Genomic DNA, 21,089 nt, shown 5'->3' on the forward strand with positions numbered 1-21,089 from the left:
TTAGTGGTCTCTCCCTGGAAGCAGGGTCTAAAGCCTGAGTGCTTATGCACAGAATTTATGGTGGGAGGGCTTCGGGGGGCAAGCCAGTGAAGTGAGGTATGAAGGATGGAGCAGGGGAGGAAACAGGCCAAGGTAAGGGCTCAGCCGGATTCCAGCCTCAACCTGATCTTTCAAGGAGCTCTGAAGCCTGGATAGCACTCTAGAGTTACCTCACTCTGAATGAGAAGGCCACATTTGTATATCCCAAATCAGAACTTAACTAGCAATGGATCTGCTCCCAGAGGAGGGGTGGGAGGAGGGGGTGCAGGAATACTTTCCTGGGCATTGTCATCTGTGAATTCATAGCAGCCAATACCTACGGGATGAACACCTGAGCTGGTCACAGGAACCTGGGTGGGGCACTGACAGCTCCCTCTGTACATTCAATGTTTAATTTATTAGCCCTTCCCTGGACATTGTCCCCGATAAAAGCCAATTTTCTTTGTAATAATATGCTACAGACATCAAATGCATGGCTGAAAAAAGGAGTGAACTTAGTCATTGACCAAGACAAGGCCTAATTGATGGGTTCTCCTTTATGAAACCCCATAAATCCAATTCACTGTTTTCCTAGCTGGGCTCTGGGCGTTTCAACTGAAGTCAGTTGACAAAACAAAGACTTTTTAACTTCTTGAAAGGACTGAGGAGTCACAGGATGTGCCTGTTTGAGGAAGGAAGTGTCCACTTGTTTGTGCTCAGGACATAGGAGCATCCGGATTGTTGTTGGAGACTGTCGTCTTGATAAAACTTTGCTAGCTTGCGATGGGAGAAATGAAACATTTATATAGGTTCTAGTGATTCGGTGATATGTTACCCATCCTCCCACCCCCATTCCCAAACCAACCAATTGGATTTAAGTTAAAATGCATGAATTGCTATTGGGTCTTCCCAAATTGTGGTCCTTGAGACCAGTAGCATCAGTTCCACCCTGGAGCTTATCTGTGCGCAGAAATTCTGGCATACTGAAGAGCTGCAGAATTCCACACTCCAGTTGGGGAAGCACCGACCCAGAGCATAAGGAGCCGCAAACACTTGGCTGCTAACCCCAAGGTCAACAGCTCAAACCCACTGGTCACATTCCACAGGAACTATGTCGTGGCAGTCTGCTTCCATACACATCTCAGCCTGGGAAAGTCTGTCCTGTCGGGTCACTGTGCATTAGAATTGCCTTAGTGGCAGTGGGTTTGGTTTTGATTGAAAGCAGGGGTGATTCAATTTGGCTGCCCCTAGGATCACCAGGGAACTTTCAACCATTTTAATGCCAGAGTTCCACTCCAGACCCTGATTATTTCGTCGCTGGCACACGCTGGCCACCTGAGTCATTTAAATCATCCTTGATGATTTTAATAGGTTAGCAAAGGTTGAGAATTGCTAGTCCGCCGTCTGCCCTGCTAGCTTGTTCTTATTAAGTGCCTTGGAGTCAGTTCCACCTCCTGTAACACTGCCCAGGGCCCTGCCGCCCTCACACCCTTTGCTGTTGAGTCCTTTTCTCTCCAACCCGCTACTGCACCAAGCATGATGTCCTCCTCCAGGGACTGGTCTCTCCTGATAGCATGTCCGAACTACAGGGGACAGAGTCTAACTCTCCTCACTTCTAAGAAGCATTCTGACTGGCCTTCATCCAAGATAGTCTATTATTTTTTTACCAGCACCGTAATTCAAAGGCATCAATTTCTCTTCAGTCTTCTTTATTTATTATCTAGCACTCACACATAGATGAATCAATTGGAAGTACTTTGCCATGAGTCGGGCATATCTTAGTCTTCACAATGACATACTTTCTTTTGAAAAAGCTCTTTTGCAGCTGCTCATTGCAAGAAGACGTCATTAGATTTCATAATTTCCGCTTCCATGGGTGTGGAATGTGCAGCTAAGGAAAGTGAAATTCTGGGTATCCTTCATCTTTCCTCTGTTGGTCCTGATGTTGCATCTTGTTCACCAAGTTGCCCTCCAAGTTGAGGGCCTCATCTTCCAGCAGTATATTAGACAGGGTTCCACTGCTGTTCAAAAGCTTTAACCTGACATTTTAAAAGAGAAATAGATTGACATGTCCTTCTTCCTTATCTCTCTCTGCCTGGAAGATTCACTGAAACCTATCTACCTTGGGGTGACCCTGCCGGTATTTGAGAAATGAGTAGGATATCTCTCAGCATCATAGCTCAGATAAGCCAAACCCAACAAACTGACTGATGAATGGTGGGCTTACATGAAAGGAATTTTAACATCAGCTTCATTTTTTTTAAAAAAATCAACTTTTTGTTGTAGTTTAGTGAAAGTTTATGAAGCAAAATAGTCTTCCATCAACGATTTATGTACATATTGTTTTTTGGCATGGGTTGGAATGTCTTCAGGGTGACAGCACCCTGGCCACTTCCTTTTCCGATTCCCTGTTTCTATTTGTCCTTCTTTTCTACTCTTAACTCAGTGGTTCCCAGCCTTCCTCAGGCCACGACCCTTTCACACAGTTCCTCATGTGGTGGGGAGCCCCCCAAAACCATAAAATTACTTTCGTTGCTACTTCATAACTCATTTTGCTACTGTTAGGAACTGAGCGACCCCTGTGAAAAGGTCATTTGACCCCAAAAGGGTTGTGACCCACAAGTTGAGAACCGTTGCAACTGCTTTCTAAACGTACTTCTGGGAAAATGCCGCTCTTCTGTTCTTACGTGTTTAATTTCACTGAAGGAGTGTGTTCTTCCCTTGTGTTATCATTTACTTCATGCCACTGCTGTCTGTTAATTGGCTAAAAGTTGTTCCCTGGGGGTGATTTCACTTCCCCACTTACAGGTTGTTTATGAGCCACTGTCTCAAGAGTTTCACCAGTCTCTCTTAGACTAGTAAGTCTGGTCTTTTTCATGCTTTTGATCTGTTTTCTACATTATTTTTATACCTCTCTGCCCAAGACTTCCTATTCGGATGCTGGTGAGAGTCGGTGGTGATAGTAGCCAAGCACCATCTGGTTGTTTCCTTGATTCTCTTCTTTTCTCCACTTTTCTTTCATCGAGATGAGGAGGGGCCAGTACTTGTAGTGAGAGTGCCTCTCACAGGCTGGAAAGGTCTCTGTTGCTATTTAGCAAGGGAAGATGCAGAGCGTTGCCTTTGTGTTCCACGTTATACCAACTGACCTTGACACGTTCCAAGAGACTGCAGTCCTGACTCTCCAGCCAGTGACTCATTCCCTCAAGGTGCTTGCGTATGACTGAGAAGGTTTCAGAGGCTCAGACATAAAAGCCATTGTGAGCCAGGAGCAGGAGCGGGTAATGTTTTGTTTGTTCTGTTGTGCATAGGGTCACTGTCACGTGGAACCGCCTCTACAGCACCTAGCAACAGCAGTACTAGAATCCTAGGTGTGTGTGCAGTATATTCAGACACATGTAGAGGAATATCCTCTGTTCACCCTGCACGTACGTGCACCAGATTTATTTTACAGTTTGCTCTTAGAGCTACAGATATTAATTTCAAATACTCAGTGGCTGTATAATGGTCCCTGCTGAAGAAAACAGGCCTTTTTTTGTCACAGACTTTTTTCCCCAATCAGGAAACTTGCAGAAGATGGAAAGGAAAACCCACATATTTTTAAAATCATTTTATTGGGGGCTCGTACAATTCTTATCACAATCCATATATACATCCATTGTGTCAAGAACATATGTACATTTGTTGCCATCATCATTCTCAAAACATTTGCCTTCTACTTGAACCCTAATATCTGCTGCTCATTTTCCCCGTCCCTACCCACTTCCCCCACCTCATGAGCCCTTCATAATTCATAAATTATTATTATTTTGTCATATATTACACTGTCTGACGTCTCCCCCCACCTTCTCTGCTGTCCCTCCCCCAGGGAGGAGGCTATACCTAGATTCTTGTAATCAGTTCCCCCTTTCCACCCCACATTCTCTCTACTCTCCAGGCATCGCCACTCTCACCACTGGTCCTGGAGGAGTCACCTGCCTGGATTCCCTGTGTTTCCAGTTGCTATCTGTGCCAATGTACATCCTCTGGTCTAGCCAGATTTGTAAGGTAGAATTGGGATCATGATAGTGGGTGGGAGGAAGTATTTAAGAACTAGAGGAAAATTATATGTTTCATCGTTGCTACCCTGCACCCTGCCTGGTTCATCTCCTCCCCTCAACCCTTCAGTACGGGGTGTCTGGTTGACTACCATTGGACTTTGGGTCTCCACTCTGTACTCACTCACATTTTCTTTTTTTTTTTTTTAACAATTTATTAGGGGCTCATACAACTCTTATCACAGTTCATACATATACATACATCAATTGTATAAAGCACATCTGTACATTCTTTGCCCTAATCATTTTTTTCTCCTCTTTTCTTTTTTTACATTTTATTAGGGACTCATACAACTCTTATCACAATCCATACATATACATACATCAATTGTATAAAGCACATCCATACATTCCCTGCCCCAGTCATTCTCAAAGCATTTACTCTCCACTTAAGCCCTTTGCATCAGGTCCTCTTCCCCCCCCCCCATGTGCCCTTGGTAATTTACACATCGTTATTTTGTCATATCTTGCCCTATCCGGAGTCTCCCTTTCACCCCTTCTCTGCTGTCCCTCTCCCAGGGAAGAGGTCACATGTGGATCCTTGTAATCAGTTCCCCCTTTCCAACCCACTCACCCTCCACTCTCCCAGCATCATCCCTCACACCCTTGGTCCTGAAGGTATCATCCACCCTGGATTCCCTGTGCCTCCAGCCCTCAAATGTACCAGTGTACAGCCTCTGCCCTATCCAGCCCTGCAAGGTAGAATTCAGATCATGGTAGTTGGGGGGAGGAAGCATCCAGGATCTGGGGGAAAGCTGTGTTCTTCATCGATACTACCTCACACCCTAATTAACCCATCTCCTCTCCTAAACCCCTCTATGAGGGGATCTCCATTGGCCGACACTTGGGCCTTGGGTCTCCACTCTGCACTTCTCCCTTCATTTAATATGATGTATATATACATATATACACATACATATATACATATACACATATATACACATACATACACACACTTATATCTTTTTTTTTTTTTTTTGCATGATGCCTTATACCTGGTACCTTGGCACCTCGTGATCGCACTGGCCGGTGTGCTTCTTCCATGTGTGCTTTTTTGCTTCTGAGCTAGATGGCCACTTGTAAACCTTCAAACCTTTAAGACCCCAGACACTATCTCTTTTGATAGCCGGGCACCATCAGCTTTCTTCACCATATTTGCTTATGCACCCATTTGTCTTCAGCGATCCTATCATGGAGGTGTGCAGTCAATGATATGATTTTTTGTTCTTTGATGCCTGATAACTGATCCCTTCGTGACCACTAGATCACACAGGCTGGTGTGTTCTTCCATGTGGACTTTGTTGCTTCTGAGCTAGATGGCTGCTTGTTTATCTTCAAGCCTTTAAGACCCTAGTCACTATCTCTTTTGATAGCCGGGCACCATCAGCTTTCTTCACCACATTTACTTGTTCACCCACTTTGGCTCCAGCCGCCGTGTCGGGAGAGTGAGCATCATAGAGTTCCAATTTAATAAAAGAAGGTATTCATACATTGAGGGAGTGTTTGAGTAGAGGCCCAAGGTCCTTCCGCCACCTTAATACTTAACCTATAAATATAGACACATAGATCTATTTCCCCATCCTCCTCTATATATTTGCATGTACATGTCTTTGTCTGGACCTCCATAAATGCCCTTTGACTCCTAGCTCTTTCCTCCATCTCCCTTGACTTTCCTCCTGTCCTACTACCATGCTTCGTCGCCACCTGGGCTAGAGTATACCTCTTCTCTAAGCAACCTTATCCTTGATCATTTCCCACCAGGCCTGCCACTCCCCCCTCTCTACCATTTGGGGTCCCATGTTTTTCCCTTGTCCCTGTGTTTGTTAACACCACTTCCTTACCCCCCCACCCCCCCACCCCAAGTCCCCCCGGAACTGTCGGTCCCGTTGTTTTTCCTCCAGATTGTTCATCCCGCCTGTCCTATTCAGACAGACCTGTGGAGACACTAACATGCACGAAAACAAGACAGAGGAAAACAAAGCAACAGTATACAACCAGACAACAAAACAACAAAAACAAACTACTGACAAAGAACAGAACAAAACAGTTCACAAGAGAAAAGCTTGTCGTTAGTTCAGGGATCGTTTGCTGGCCCTTAGGAGCGTTTTCCAGTCCAGTCTGTTGGGGCACCACACCCTGGCCCCAACGTCCACTTTCAGCATTCCCTGGGGACCTTGCCACTCCATTCCCTTGCTGTTCCGCTGCACTCCCCCAGTGCTTTGCCTCGGTGTGGTGGGATCAGGTCAGGTGCAATTCCCACACTGTGTCTCCGGTGCAGTCCCCTGTATCACCCTTAGTCACTGATTGGCATCATTTCTCATAGTGGGGCCAGCCATGTTGTTCTCTCTGTGGACTGGCTGCTCTACTCAGGAACATCATCCTCACGGCCTGGTGGGCCAGGCTGTGCTCCACTCTCTCCTCCAGCCCCTTCATCTGCTCCTGTGTGCTCTGATCAGATATGTCCATCTCCCGGAGCTGCAGAGTCAATGTCGTCCTTTGGAACAAATTCTTTTTGGGGGAGGGGCAGGAATCCACTTAATTTATGGTGCTGGGGCTAGCCTCCCAGACCTCTCCACTGGTTCCCTACTCCACGCCGGGATATTGCATTCACACCTTGCGGCACTGGGTTGAAGTCTGGTCCCACTTTCCCTGTGGAGATATAAACAATACCCTCCTCTTGGGTGGATTAATGCCCCATGCCCCCACTACCCTTTTCTTCCTTATATTCATCCTTTTGTTTTCCTTTCTCCCCCTCCTCCACCATTGTCTACCATGTATGTCCCTGATTTTGGTCTGGTCTCTTCCATACTACACAGTCTTCACCCCAAAAATGTTTGTATACAGTAGCTTTTTCCCCTATGCCACTTTTGCTTTTTTAAAAAAATTTTAATTCTTACCTCAGCGCTCACCCACATTTTCAATGATATGATTTTTTTGTTCCTTGATGCTTGATACCTGATCCCTTCGATACCTCATGGTCAGCCAAACTGGTGTGCTTTTTCCATGTGAGCTTTGATGCTTCTCAGCTAGATGGCCTCTTGTTTATCTTCAAGCCTTTAAGATTCCAGACGCTATATCTTTTGATAGCCGGGCACCGTCAGCTTTCTTCACTACATTTGCTTATGCACACATTTTTCTTCAGCAATTGTGTCGAGAAGGTGTGCATTCTGGAATGCCAATTTAATAGAACAAAGTGTTCTTGCATTGAGTATGTGCTTGAGTGGAGGCCCAGTGTCCATCAGCTGCCTTAATACTAGACCTATAAATATATGTACATAGATCCGTTTCCCCACACTCATATAAATATATTTACATATGTACATTCCAGTCTTTGGACCTCTATGAACACCCTTTGTCACCTAGTTCTTTCCTCTATTTCTTTTGCTTTCCTCTTGTCCCACTATCATGCTCAACCTTCTTTTGGGTTTCAGTAATTTCTCTTGGTTACCTTGCCCTTGCTGAATCCCTATCAGGCCACTCATACCCTCCTTGCTACTGATTTTCGATCACTTATTGCTCTCCTGTCCCTAGGTTGGTCAGCACCACCTCCTTGCCCCCTTATCCACTTCTCCTGTGTCCTCCCAGAACCATTGGTCCCATTGTTTTCTCCTCCAGACTATTCATCCAGTCTAATCTAGATAGATCTGTAGAGATAATAATGTGCACCAAAAATCAAGTCATTGCAAGATAGGCGATGAGTGAGAACACAGCTCTGACAATAAAAAGGGAAACCAATTACCCATAGAAGAACAAATTAAAAGAAAAAAAAATTTTAAGAAAGAAAAACCTGTAAATAGATCAGGATCTGATTTTTGTTCTCTAGGTGTGCCCTTCAGTCAGGTCCAATGGGGTACCATGCTTTGGCCCCGGAGTCTGTCCTTTGTACTCCCCTGGGGGCTCCCTGCTCTGCTCCCACTGTTGCTGTGTCGCACGCTTTTAGTGGTTTGCCTCAGTGTCACAGGGTCAGTTTGGCCCAGTCCCAGCCCTGAGTCTCCAGTGTTGTCCCCCTTAGGGCCCTGGTTCAACAAGGGACGGCGTGTCTCGTAGTGGGATTAGCCATATTGTCCACTCTGTCCATTGGCTGTTCTGAGCTGGGATATCATCCTCCAGGCCTGATGGGCCAGGATATGCTCCACTCTCTCTTCCTCCCCCTTCATTTGCTCTCATTTGCTCTGATCAGACATGCCCCTCTCCTCTAGCTGCAGCTTCAGTGCCGTCCTCTCAAGTACATTCTTCTGGGGTGAGGGGCAGTTGTCCACATAGCTGGTATGGGGGCCGAACCCTCAGGCCCCTCTACTGCCTCCCCTCCCCTTGCTGGCACACTGCATTCCTCTGGCACTGGCTTTATATCTGGTCCCTCTTTCCCTGTGGAGACACAAACAATACCCTCCCTTTGGGTGGGTCAGTGCCCTATTCCCCCATCACACATCTTTTTCCCCCCTTTCCCTTTTCCTCCATCCACCTCCGTTTTAGTTGGCTACTGTATGTATCCCTGGATTTGGTCTGTCCCCTGCCATATTATCTGAACTTCACCCCTGGAGTGTTTGTATACAGTAGTTTTTTTCCCTGCACCCCTTTTGCACTTACCTTTCTGTTCTCTCTCTCTCTCTCTCTCTCTCTCTCTCTCTCTCTCTATATATATATATATATATATATATATATATATAAATAAATTTACCTCAGCGGACTCATGTTGTACTTGTCCTTTTGTGCTTGGCTTACTTCACTTTAGCATAATTTCCTCCGGTTCTTCCCCTGTGTCGATATGCTTCATGCGCTCATCCCTGCTTTTTAGCGATGCGTAGTACTCCATTGTATGTACGTACCACAGTTTCTTAATCCATTCGTCTGTTGATGGAAATGTGGGTTGTTTCCAACTCCTTGCAATTTTGAACTGTGCCGCAATGAACATTGGAGCACAGATGTCTGGCCATGGTTTGTTTCTTGCCTCTTCTGGGTATATGCCCAGTAGGGGGATTGCTGGGTCGTAAGGTAATTCGATTTCCATAGTGACTGTACATACCTACAGGTCCACCAGCAGTGGATGAGAGTTCCTATATCACCACAGCCCCTCCAACACTTGTTGCTTTCTGATTTTTTGAATTGGGCTATCCTTGAGGGTGTTAGGTGGTATCTCATAGTTGTTTTGATTTGCATTTCTTTATGGCTAATGAACAGGGACATTTTCTCATATGTTTATTGGCCATTTGGATTTCTGCCCCTGTGAACTTCTGTTCAGGTCCTTTGCCCACCTCCTCAGTAGGCAATTAGTTTTTCTCTTATTGAAAGCGTGCAAAGTATTGTAGATTTTAATAATAAGGCCTTTGTCTGATGTGTCATTACTAAAGATGTTTTCCCAGTCGGTGGACTCTCTCATTACTCTCTTGGTGAATTCTTTCGATGTGCACAGGTGTCTTATCTTATGCATATCCCACTGGTCTATTTGTGCCTCCTCTGTATTTGTATCTTTCCCTATTTCTTGTAGCCTATGTAATCCCTGTGCCAAGATTCTCAGATTTGTCCCCATTTACCTCATTGGTGGCCCTAATTGTTTGGGGGAAACCCCACATATTTGAGAAGAAACAATATATCCATTTGGAATGAAAGCATGAGATTCTTCAGCTCTGGGGAAAGTCTAGACAGTGCGGTATGAGGTTAGGCCTGGTCTCTGGCCAGCAGATTGTGATCGAGCAGGTACGTCCAACAGAGGTCCGTGCACTGTACCTCTGGTGGACATCCTCTCACTTATGATCATAGAGTTGTCCCCACGGGAAAAATAATCATATTTCCCTTTTAAACTTTCCCTACTTTCGCCTTACATTTCATTTTATCCCCATCCTTCTCAGTGTTGATTACTTGATCTTGACGGCACACTTTGGTTTCTTTGAATTGATCAGTTGGAAGTCTCTTCTTTCTCCCTGTTCCAGGGTAGGTGCTGTGGCCTGCTCAGTGAGATATAGGCAGAGGGGTGCATTCTGTGTGCAGGGGAGGGAAGGGAAAGCAATGACCTTGTATTGGAATATCAGCCCTTTCATTGATGCTGGAAGTGTGACCTCGAATAAGATTCCTACTAGGCCTAGCCAGCAGGTGTGTGTCTTAAAGCCTAGTGCTAAGTTTCAGAACCGTTGTGAGAAGTACATGAGAGAATGTTTGCTACGGGCCCGGCATCCAACAGACACCCAGAGGGACTCTCCTATCGTTAGGTTATTTTTTGTTACCCACAAAGTTGGTGTGTAACAAGAAATAACAATGAATATTTACAAGTCTGGGCAGCTCCACAACTGCTGGGGCCACAGTTTCCTCCTGTGCAAACTGGGGGTTCAGTACCCCTTGCATCGTGCCAATGGCAGAGGTGTCCTTGACGAAGGCCTGGTGACCTTCTTCTAAGATGTCAGCGCTGCAAACCCTCGGAGCGGATTCTTCTCTGATGCAGGTGCGGTTGCCGTGAGATGGAATCGATGCTTGGCAACTAGTTTGGGCTGGTTTCTTACAGAGTTAATGTTGATACTGAATGTGAGAAAGGTGGTCAACATGAATTTCTGAATCGAGGTGTAATTTATATACCATACACTTCACCCCTTTAAAGTGTATAACTCAGTGGTTTTCATATATTCAAAGTTGCACAACTATTGTCACTGTCTAATTCCCAATATTTATATCATCCCATAAAGAAACCATTAAATTGTCTTTACTCACTGCTATGCCAGCCCTGGGGAACCACTAATTGACTTTCTGCCACTATGGGTTTGCCTGTTCTGAACATTTCCCTTAAGGGGGATGACATAATATGGGCCTGTCTATGTCTGGCTTCTCTCATAAGTAAATGTTTCTTTCCAAAGTAGAGTGCTTCCAACATTCATCCATGTTGTAGCATGTCCTTCATTCCTTATACGTATGAGTAATATTTATGATATGGATATACCACGTCGTATTTACTCTTTCATTAAGCGATGGCTACTTGGGTTGCTTAAATTCAGGTTTTCACCTATGATGAATAATATCAATTTATCAATAAGTTAATACATGTCTTTAACAGGTTTTAGTATACATGTTACTAGTAATACTAATGAAAGGCTTAGATGTGTGAGAAAAGATGAAATCTAGTACATTTGGATAGCAAAGTGAATGTGGGAATGTAGGCTTTGCCTTGCATGCTTATAGAGCAGGCCATGGGCACACTCGGGACACGTTCTACTTAGTGTGCATTAAACCCTCCCTAGGTTACTAGTTATGGAGTTTAGGCTTTAGAATTCTTTCCTCAACGTAAGTATTGTCTCTGCCAGAACAAGGATTTAATGAAAAGTCATTTATGATGTGTAGAATCATTGAAGCAGGTTTAGAAATAAAAGGTCAATTCTGTTATTTATAAAGGACTTAGTATTAGGGACACAGAGTATAATAAAATATCATATCTGCCCTCAGAAAGTTTTCAGCCTGAAGGAGAAGACAATATAGGGCAGTAATCACAGTGTGGTGTATGGGCTATGGTGGGTCTAGTCCGCGAGACTGCAGGGGTAGACTTCTTGCTGTGGAAAGTTGTAGTGCAGTATTTGAACCTAACCCAATTCTGTTTCTTTTAGCATGGTAAGACACAAAGGCGATGGCTACCCTGAGGAGAATGACGCCAAGGCCTATCCCCGGGACTCTGGTTATGACAGCCTCTCCAACAGACTCAGCATTTTGGACCAACTTCTCCACACTCACCCCATATGGCTGCAGCTGAGCATGAGTGAGGCAGAGGCGGCACAAATCCTGCAAGGGCAGCCGCCCGGGGTAAGACTCGCTGGAGGGGACTGGGGCAGGAGTGCCACACCATTTTACCTCGCCTGTAGGGAGCATAATTCCTGGTTTGTAGCTGGCTTACACTACAGAAAAATTCTGGAAACTTAAGAGGCCCCTTCCAAGAAGAGACCCCTTCACACTTTGTCTTTCTATCCTCGTCTCGTTGGAAGCTCCGGGACTTAGCAGAACGGTGATATATTCAGGTAATAAAGACAGATAATTTTGATTGGAAGACGGTTTGCGGGCCCGAGGTGACCTCTTAACACTTCCCTAAGGAGAAGCTTGGGCCAGAGGTCCTCAGCTCTCTGCCAGTTTGCATTTCATTATGAGTCTGGGAACTCTGCCGGGACCCAGCCATCCAAAGTGGAATTCAATTCCGTAAAAGTTCTATGGCCACAGACTTGGCTTCTCTGTTTTGCCATGTAGTCCTTTTTCCCCGTGCCTTTCACGTGGGTCCAAGTCTGAACCAGTTCCTTCAGCTACTGCCTACCCAAGACCATTGACTTAGCCACGATGAAGAGAAGTCCCTTAAACAATTTTAATTTAATGATTCATAAAGCTTGAGCAGTTCTAACTGCTACCTACTTAAATTTAAATGAAAAATGTGGCTATTTAAGTTTAAATGAAGTAAAATGAGAAGAATTTAGTTCCTCAGTCATACTAGCTCATTTTTTCAGGGCTCAGTAGCCACCCGTGGTTGGTGTGCCCTGTATTGGATGACACGAAGCTAGAGAACATTTCCACCATCACAGAAAAGCCCATTGCTCCTTATTCACCTTGCCGACTTTCAAACACATAAACAAAGTAAGCCCCAATTAAAATCAGCCTCGAAATAACACGTGATGAAAGATAGAGACTAAGAGATAACTACAAAAGCGAAGAGAAAATTCTATCCATGAATAGCTGAGGGATGTGGTCACAACTGGGCACAAAAATAAACTTTTTAAGAACGTTGCAACAATTGGGCACAAAAATAAACTTTTGAGTTTCCTAGTAGCCAGAGTCTGTTATCACATTTTGAATTAGAAACTATTCTCTCTGGCTCTCTTTCTTGATTAATTTCAGTTAAAATATATACAGCAAAACCTTGACTAATTTAACAGTTTCCAACTGTGTACTTCAGTGAACTTGATTCCATCTTTCATGTTGTACAATCTCTGTTGCTATCTTTAAAAAAAATATTATTCCTCAACCATTAACATGAATTCAGTGATGAGTCTCCTTTTAAAGAATTTCTTTTTGACAGAAACCAAAAGGACGAAGCCCTCTGTTGGAACATGCTCAGTTACTAGGGGACCATCCCTGCCAAAACTGACTTGGTCTCTAGTTTCAGTCTGTGATTAGGATCCTTTGTGAAGCCTCCACTTTCTGCCAGTCTGGTTGTTTATTCTTGCATTTCTGGGGGTTGAAAATTCTGAAGAGGGAGATTTCCATGTTCCTAGACACGCACTCTTTCCCTGACCCGATTCCTTCCAATGTAGGTCAGGTCCCTTCCTACGGAGATATGTGTGACACCAGGATCAGGTCCATTCCTGCGGAGATCCGTGTGACACCAGGATCAGGTCCATTCCTACAGAGATCTGTGTGACACCAGGATCAGGTCCCTTCCTACGGAGATCTGTGTGACAACAGGATCAGGTCCCTTCCTACGGAGATATGTGTGACACCAGGATCAGGTCCATTCCTACAGAGATCTGTGTGACACCAGGATCAGGTCCATTCCTACAGGGATCTGTGTGACACCAGGATCAGGTCCCTTCCTGCGGAGATCCGTGTGACACCAGGATCAGGTCCCTTCCTGCGGAGAATCTGTGTGACACCAGGATCAGGTCCATTCCTGCGGAGAATCTGTGTGACACCAGGATCAGGTCCATTCCTGCAGAGATCTGTGTGACACCAGGATCAGGTCCATTCCTACAGAGATCTGTGACACCAGGATCAGGTCCATTCCTGCGGAGATCCGTGTGATACCAGGATCAGGTCCATTCCTGCGGAGATCCGTGTGACACCAGGATCAGATCTATTCCTACAGAGATCTGTGATAGCAGGATCAGGTCCATTCCTGCGGAGATCCGTGTGACACCAGGATCAGATCTATTCCTACAGAGATCTGTGATAGCAGGATCAGGTCCATTCCTGCGGAGATCCGTGTGACACCAGGATCAGATCTATTCCTACAGAGATCTGTGATAGCAGGATCAGGTCCCTTCCTGCGGAGATCCGTGTGACACCAGGATCAGGTCCCTTCCTGCGGAGATCCGTGTGACACCAGGATCAGATCTATTCCTACAGAGATCTGTGATAGCAGGATCAGGTCCCTTCCTGAGGAGATCTGTGTGACACCAGGATCAGGTCCCTTCCTGCGGAGATCCGTGTGACACCAGGATCAGGTCCATTCCTGCGGAGATCCGTGTGACACCAGGACACTCGGTCCACCTGCCTGACCGCTTGACAGCGCTCACCTGATGAGACTGGCAGGCCGAGGGCAGAGGGAGGGAAAGAGAGCGCAGGGTCAGGAGAGGCCAGGGTAGAAAGGAGAAGTGAGAATGACAGGGAGGAGACATAAGTGCTAGAAGTGTGCGAAGAGGGTTTGAAGGACTAACCTGGCACTATGACTAAAACGACCATTTAGGGCACCTTCACCCTTAATTATCTATGGCATAAAGAGAGGTCCACAAACCTTTTCTGTTTAAGGCCCAGACCAACCAACCCCACTATCATTGCGTCAGTTCTGACTCATAGTGACCCCATAGGAGAGTAAAACTGACCCATGGGTTTCTTTGCAGCTTTCTGTCTATGTCTGAACGCCTGAACTCTGCCATGGCATTGCAAAAGCTGACAGACAACTTGGAAATAAGTGAGCATGATTGTGTCTCAATAAAACCTTAATTGCAGGAAACAGAACTAGGGTGGATTTGGTCTGTGGCTCATAGTCTGCCAGCCCGTGATCTAAGATGCTAAGGCTGCAGACATTCAGGGAAGCTCAAAAGTTATACTCGGCTCGGTCCCCCAGGCTCAAGGAGCTCCCCACCTGCGAAAGAAACCCTGTATTCTCTCCACCTCCCCTCAGTGCGCTGGGTACTTACTTTTCACTGCTCTGAGAAACAACTGCTTCCGCTTTAAGGGGTTCCAGACTCCTAGCTCTGGCCACTGAAGGAATTCCGTGGACGCTGCCCTGTAGGTGCCGGGAAATCAGCGACAAGCCAGAGGTCTTCCTTTCTTCTTCCTCGCACATGCCTGAGTCCCATAATCCCCTACCGCCAAAGAAAAAGTATCTTGGGAACTATTGGAGCGCCAAGGTGGTACAGCGGGTCCAGTTCACACAGAGGCACCTCGGAAGAAGTCTGGAGACCTCCTTCTGAAAAAGTAAACGTTGAAAATCCCGTGGAGCAGTTTTACCCTGACCACACAGCGTTGCCATGGTTGCAATCAATTCTACAGCAACTGGTTAGGAACTATGAAATGGATGTATGGAGAGGAGTGAAAATTAAATCGGCAAAATGAAACGGGAGGGAGTTGTTTAAGTGCAAAGAAAGTGGAAAACAAAACAGGGCAGGATCCTTGGAGAAGAGTCAGGGATCAGAGAAGGAAAGCAGACCTGGCGGCTGCTACACTGCACAGCCCAATGGAGGGCGTGCCAATGAGCTCTTTGTGTGAATAATGTACCTGCAACAGCTGCGCAGGGAGGAAAGTCAGAGCGGGTTCCTGAGCTGGGCGAGGTTTGGACTGGTTTAGAGATTGCATGTCTGAAGACGACACTCGGGCTTAGAAAGGATGATCCCAAAGTGAGGTAAACGCAGACGAGGACGGCCCTGGGGCTTCTCCATCATCTCCCCTGGAGAGCAGCCTGCCTTAGCTCTGCCTCGTTGTTGCCCTGTAGGAGTGAAGGCTTTGTTTAGTCAGATGATCATATTTTTCAAGAGAAGATAAAAACCTGGATTTAAATGTTGGGGGAAGGGGGAAAGAAGAGCCGCCCTCTTTTTCCCTTTTGTTAATAGATTCAAATTGCGATGTTACACGTGAGCCAAATTAGCCAGTGAATTCCAACTCGTCACCTCTGGTTTAGGATGTTACTGCTCTTCGTAATTGTGGTCTTTATTAATAACCATGCTTATGTAAAACTTGGCTGGAGAATCTAACAGGTGTGGAAAAACTAAAGGAATTAAAGATGCTTATGCATATTCAGGAAGTTCTTAGCTTCCTAGAGAAGCTAAGGGACAGTAGGTTTATTTGGGAGTCATGGATCAAAGAAAGACGTCTGTAGAGTGGTCTCTAAATGCCCTTGTTCTCGGGCACTCGAGGGCCCCATGTTCAGTTAGCAATTTGGTTATGAAGAGGGGATCGGTTCACGAAAGGCACACGTTAAGGAAAACATGCTCAGGTTCCAGCAGTCTAAATGCTTCCTAAGATGGAGTTTCTTTTCTTTCCACTAGATCTTCCTGGTTCGTAAATCTACTAAAATGCAGAAAAAAGTACTCTCCCTTCGATTGCCCTGTGAATTTGGCGCCCCACTCAAGGAATTCGCCATCAGGGAAAGCACATACAGTAAGTCGTTATTGGGTGGTGATGCCCGGGTTGACGTGAGGATTGTGAGTTCCTTAAAAGTGCTTTAATCAGCAGAGAGACCTAGGTCTGAGTCCTGGTACTGTCACCTTTTTACTCATTATCTGGGCAGGTAACCTACTCTAGGAGTGTCAGTGTTCTTATCTGTTTAATGGGGTGATAGTATCATCAAAGAATTGTCCACAGTCCAGCTAAACAACCTGTTGGTCATGTGTCCGTCTGACAGTTTATCTTGTGATCCGTGCCTTAGACAAGCTGGATTTATCTTCCCACTTCCCAGTTAAATATGGGTCCCACGTTTGCTAATTACTAAGCAGACTGGTAGACCTCAGACTTTTTTTTTTCACAAGATCTAATGCTAAAGTATATGTCAGCCCAGCTTTGTGAATGAAGAATCCTTAAGGGTTTGTGTGTGTGTTACTTCCAGGCAATCACTGGTTAGCCTTTTATGAAATTCAGCTTCTATGAAAGCTAATCAGAGGTAGACTCTAGCCCTTTGGAAAAATTAACCAGCTGTAGTATTGAAGGGGAAGTGATCTCAATAGTCTTCTTTCCCCTTATGTTGGTTGCTCTGAGTTGAACTCGACTCGACAGCACAGAACCACAACAACATTCCAGTCCGTCGCTGCTTTTACATTTCTGACAATGGAAAATAGTCTCTGGATTAGAACGGCGGAGAAGGACCAAGAACACACAGTTCTCCTGCACTGCTAACCAGGGAAGGGCCTGACGCTGGAGCTGCTCTCCGAAGAGGAAGGGGGTGTCCGTCAGCTGCAGGACAAGCAGCTGACGGACAGAGGGAAGAGTTGTGGGTTTGGATGCCTGGAAACCATTGCCGGGCAAGGCTGAGGCCAGAATGCTCACTTCTCCATTTCTACTTAACCGAGCCCTAGTTTCTCGATTTGAAGTAACTGGGATATTTAGGTCAAGTTAAGGGGGAAGATGGAATCTCTAAAACATGGGAGTTTATAGTCTTGTGGAGCCTAATGACCTTCAAAGGAGATTGCAAGAAAGACTGCAAGAGACATTTCTGGCAGAAATAAAACTTGCCTGCTCTATGTGATTAGCCTGGGTTTAACTTTAAACCTGGGTTTTCTTAAAATTTTTCCTGCCAAATTTACAAACTCACTGATAGCAATTTCTAATTGCAAACATACTCAATAAGTGATCCAATACCAATTCATTTGCATTAGAAAGTAATCAGATAGCTCGTGTAGAAGCACCATTTTAAAACATTGTTGTTATGTGCAGTAGAGTTGGTATTAACTAGCTTGGGTGGTACTCCTGGTACTGACTCATAGCCGCTATGCACAGCAGAACAAAGGAAGGCCTGGTCTGTACCATCTTCACAGTCCTTGCTATGTTTTAAGCCATTGTTGCCATTCATATTGACCAGTCCATCTCCTTGAGCATCCTCTTTTTGGTTGACCCAGGACTTTACCAAAATTGATATATTTTTCCAGTAACAGATCCCTCCTGATGGCATGCCTATAATGTTGACCAAAAAATTTTGCCACCCTTGATTCGAAGAACATTCTGGCCATACATCTGCTAAAAAAATGGGGTCATTCTCTGGCAACCCTTGATATTTTTACTATTCTTCACCATAATTCAAAAGTATCAGTTCTCTTGTTCATTGCCTATGAGGCAAATAAAAGACCATGGCTTGGGACTGGCACATCTTAATCCTCAAAGTGACATTTGTTCAGTGTGTCAGATTCACTCTTGAGAGGGTCTCTTAGAGTCATGTGAAATATATTCAAGTTTGTACTTTGGTTCTTGTGGACTTGTTTCAATGTTCTTCATTTTCCATTTGAATTTGTATAGGTGCAATTGGTGGTTTGTTCCACAGCCGATCGCTGGTCTTGTTCTAATTGATGATATTTTCTTTACATATTTAGTCTATATCATTCCTGGATTTTTCATCTGTAAGGTCTAGGTACATAGTCACCATTTACATGGCTGAAAAAGATACTGGCAATGAATGTCTTGAAAAAGCCTATCATATGATCTCCAGAGTGATTTCTATCACCAAGGTCATATCTCTAACTTCCAGTCCTTTTTCATGTGTTTTTGTTACCAACAGAATTAGACTGGTTTTCTAGAGAAGCAAAGTCAAAGCAGTGATATATGTATCTAAAGAGAGAAGTTGTCTCAGAAAAGGGATTTATATCAAGATTGTGCCTCACAGAACCCCAGGAAGTCTACTCACTTTGGTTCACTCCGGTGAGTCAGATGGTGGTAGGCTATAGGCCCTTCCAATTTCACGTGATTGCCAGGCTGAGGAATCAAGAGGGCAAACAGAAGGGCAAGGCCAGGTTGTGGTGGCAACTGTGAAGGCAGCTACTGTGGCAAGCCACAGACAGGTGCAAACTGTGGAACAGGATGTGGCCGGTGAGGCAAAACTGGGGGCGACCAATGTAGATTCCATACCAGCAAGAAGAGGCGAGAGAGAGAGAGAGACGCTCCCCCTGGTTTTCATTTGTGGCCTGATCAAGTATACAGCACCCAGAAGGAGGCAGCCTCAGGCTGTGGTTCTGGGCTAAGCAATGTGGAGACCTCAGAAGGCACCCCCTGGTGTCGAACTGCAACCCTCAAGGCTAGTTGACACCAAGGTGCCTATCAGCCCACTCCTGTCAGTCTACTCCTTGTCAATTTGGCCCCTGTCTATAGCTCCTTAAACCACACAGGATCGCCAAGCAAAGACAATCGTAAAGTCATACTTGTGCTTAACCTGATAAAACTAGCATCTGTACAACTGGAAATTCATTAACCCGTTTACATCAAATATTTTATAAGTGAAGAAACAAAAATACTTGATGCCTGCATACAAAGAGGATAGATTCATTCACTTCTGCAACTGGTCACGTGGTCATAGCTTGTATTTAGAACTACCTTCTTCTACTGCCCATTCTGTGTTCCTCTTGCTCGCAACAAGCACCTCAGCAGGTTATGGTTCTCTGCCTGGTGGGGGTGACATAAACCCGAAGAGCCTGGGCTAGGGATAATCATGTCAGAATTGGGTTGCTTTCGTTTACCACTTACCTCAATAGCAGGACATGATAGTACCAAGAGCTGATCTAAAGTATCCCTTGGATTTCAGACACACTCTTCCTGCCGCTCTTGTGTAACACCAATCCACTTTCCCCTGGGTAGTCAGGATCAATCACACCACTCAGTACTGTCCCACACTTCTTTACTTACTGATTCTGAGGCACGAGGAGCCTAAATTTGCCAGGAGGCCTTGTTAACTGACATTTCAATAGAATCCATGCTGTGCAGCCAGGTGGGAGTATTTCTTCCTTAGGAACTAGCACCGCCAGACCTGAAGAGCATAGGGTTGCCAGAACAAGAAGCAAAAATGCCATTTTCATTTCCACCCTTGGTTCGTGGACTCTTGAATCCTGGCTGCTGGTTCAGAACAATTGCAGCCTCCTGGAGAACATTTCCTTATTTTCCAGGTATCCCAACCTAGCTGGTGCTGTAATTGTTTCTTTGGAAGGTCATTCCATTGTCCCATCAAGTCCGCTGCTCCAGAATGGTGGAGAGCATTCTGTGGAAAAGACAACACTCCGCTCATCATGGGCAGCTCCGGCTACATTGTGATTTGGTTGTCCAGGGTGAGGCGTTCAGTCTCCAAGAAGGCCTTGTAGGTGGCCAAAAGCCGTTCCTCAAAAGAGAATGGTCTGCAGAGGGAAATCCTAAGGGCCTCTGCTGTGATTCCTCAATCAGGGTCTGCCAAAGACAGAAAGCTGTATCTCTGTCTGCCACTGGCACCTCAAGCACCATTGCATCATCTGGATCACATGGTCCAAGTGGCCGAGGGGCCTGCACCTATGGCAGAGCCATCCCTTTTTCTAGGCCCCACTCTAAATTAGCAGATTTTCGAGTCACCTGATAAATTGGATGGAGTAGCATGCCCAAGTGTACCTCCAAAATCTGAAGTGACCCACTAAGTGTTGTACCTCCTTTTTAGTTGTAGGCAGCACCAACTGCAATAACGTATCCTTCACTTTGGTAGGAATGTCTTGACACGTCCCACACCAGTGAACCCTTAGAAATTTCAGATGTGGAAGGTATCGAATTTTTGTTGCATTAATTTCCTACCTTTTAGCGTACAAATACTTTACCAATGTGCCCAGCACCTCTGATCCTTTTTTCCTTAGCAGGTCCAGTCAGCACAATGGCATCATTCTGGACTCGTGTGGCATGTTGTGAAAGGAAAGGTGATCGAGGTTTCTGTTAACTGAATCATGGTAGAGTGCTGGCTCCTGATACAACCTTCAGGGAAGATTTTGAAAGTCTGTTATTGCCCTTGCCAGCTGAAGGCAAACTGCTTCTGTTGGTCCTTTGAAACCAGAATTGAGAAAAGGGCATTGGCCCGATCACTAGCTGGAGAAGTAGTCATTTGCTCCAGCAATGAGTCCACATCCGAAATAGCAGTTGCTCTTGGAGTTTCCACCTATTTGCATTCTCGAGAATCCCTTTCATTCTCCAGAACCATCTGTTGTGTACACAGGTTAAAGGGGTGAGTTAAACGGGGCTGTGATAGCAATTACTACTCCTGCATCCTTCCAGACCTTGATGGTGGCACTAATCGCTGCAATCCCTCCATGACTACGTGTTGCCGTT

General features: G+C 45.4%; 1 protein-coding gene across 3 annotated transcripts in view; it reads left to right on the forward strand.

Moving 5' to 3' along the window:
- Positions 1–21,089, forward strand: part of RIN2 (Ras and Rab interactor 2) — a 189,684-nt gene that overhangs the window by 118,853 nt on the left and 49,742 nt on the right. For all 3 annotated transcript variants that reach the window (XM_075564038.1, XM_075564037.1, XM_075564039.1), the window contains exons 4-5: positions 11,693–11,885; positions 16,328–16,439. In XM_075564038.1, the coding sequence (XP_075420153.1) occupies positions 11,693–11,885; positions 16,328–16,439 (305 nt within the window). The remainder of the gene's footprint in view (positions 1–11,692; positions 11,886–16,327; positions 16,440–21,089) is intronic.

Source organism: Tenrec ecaudatus, chromosome 12, assembly GCF_050624435.1.
Source record: "Tenrec ecaudatus isolate mTenEca1 chromosome 12, mTenEca1.hap1, whole genome shotgun sequence".
In the NCBI taxonomy this organism is placed as follows: Eukaryota; Metazoa; Chordata; class Mammalia; order Afrosoricida; family Tenrecidae; genus Tenrec; species Tenrec ecaudatus.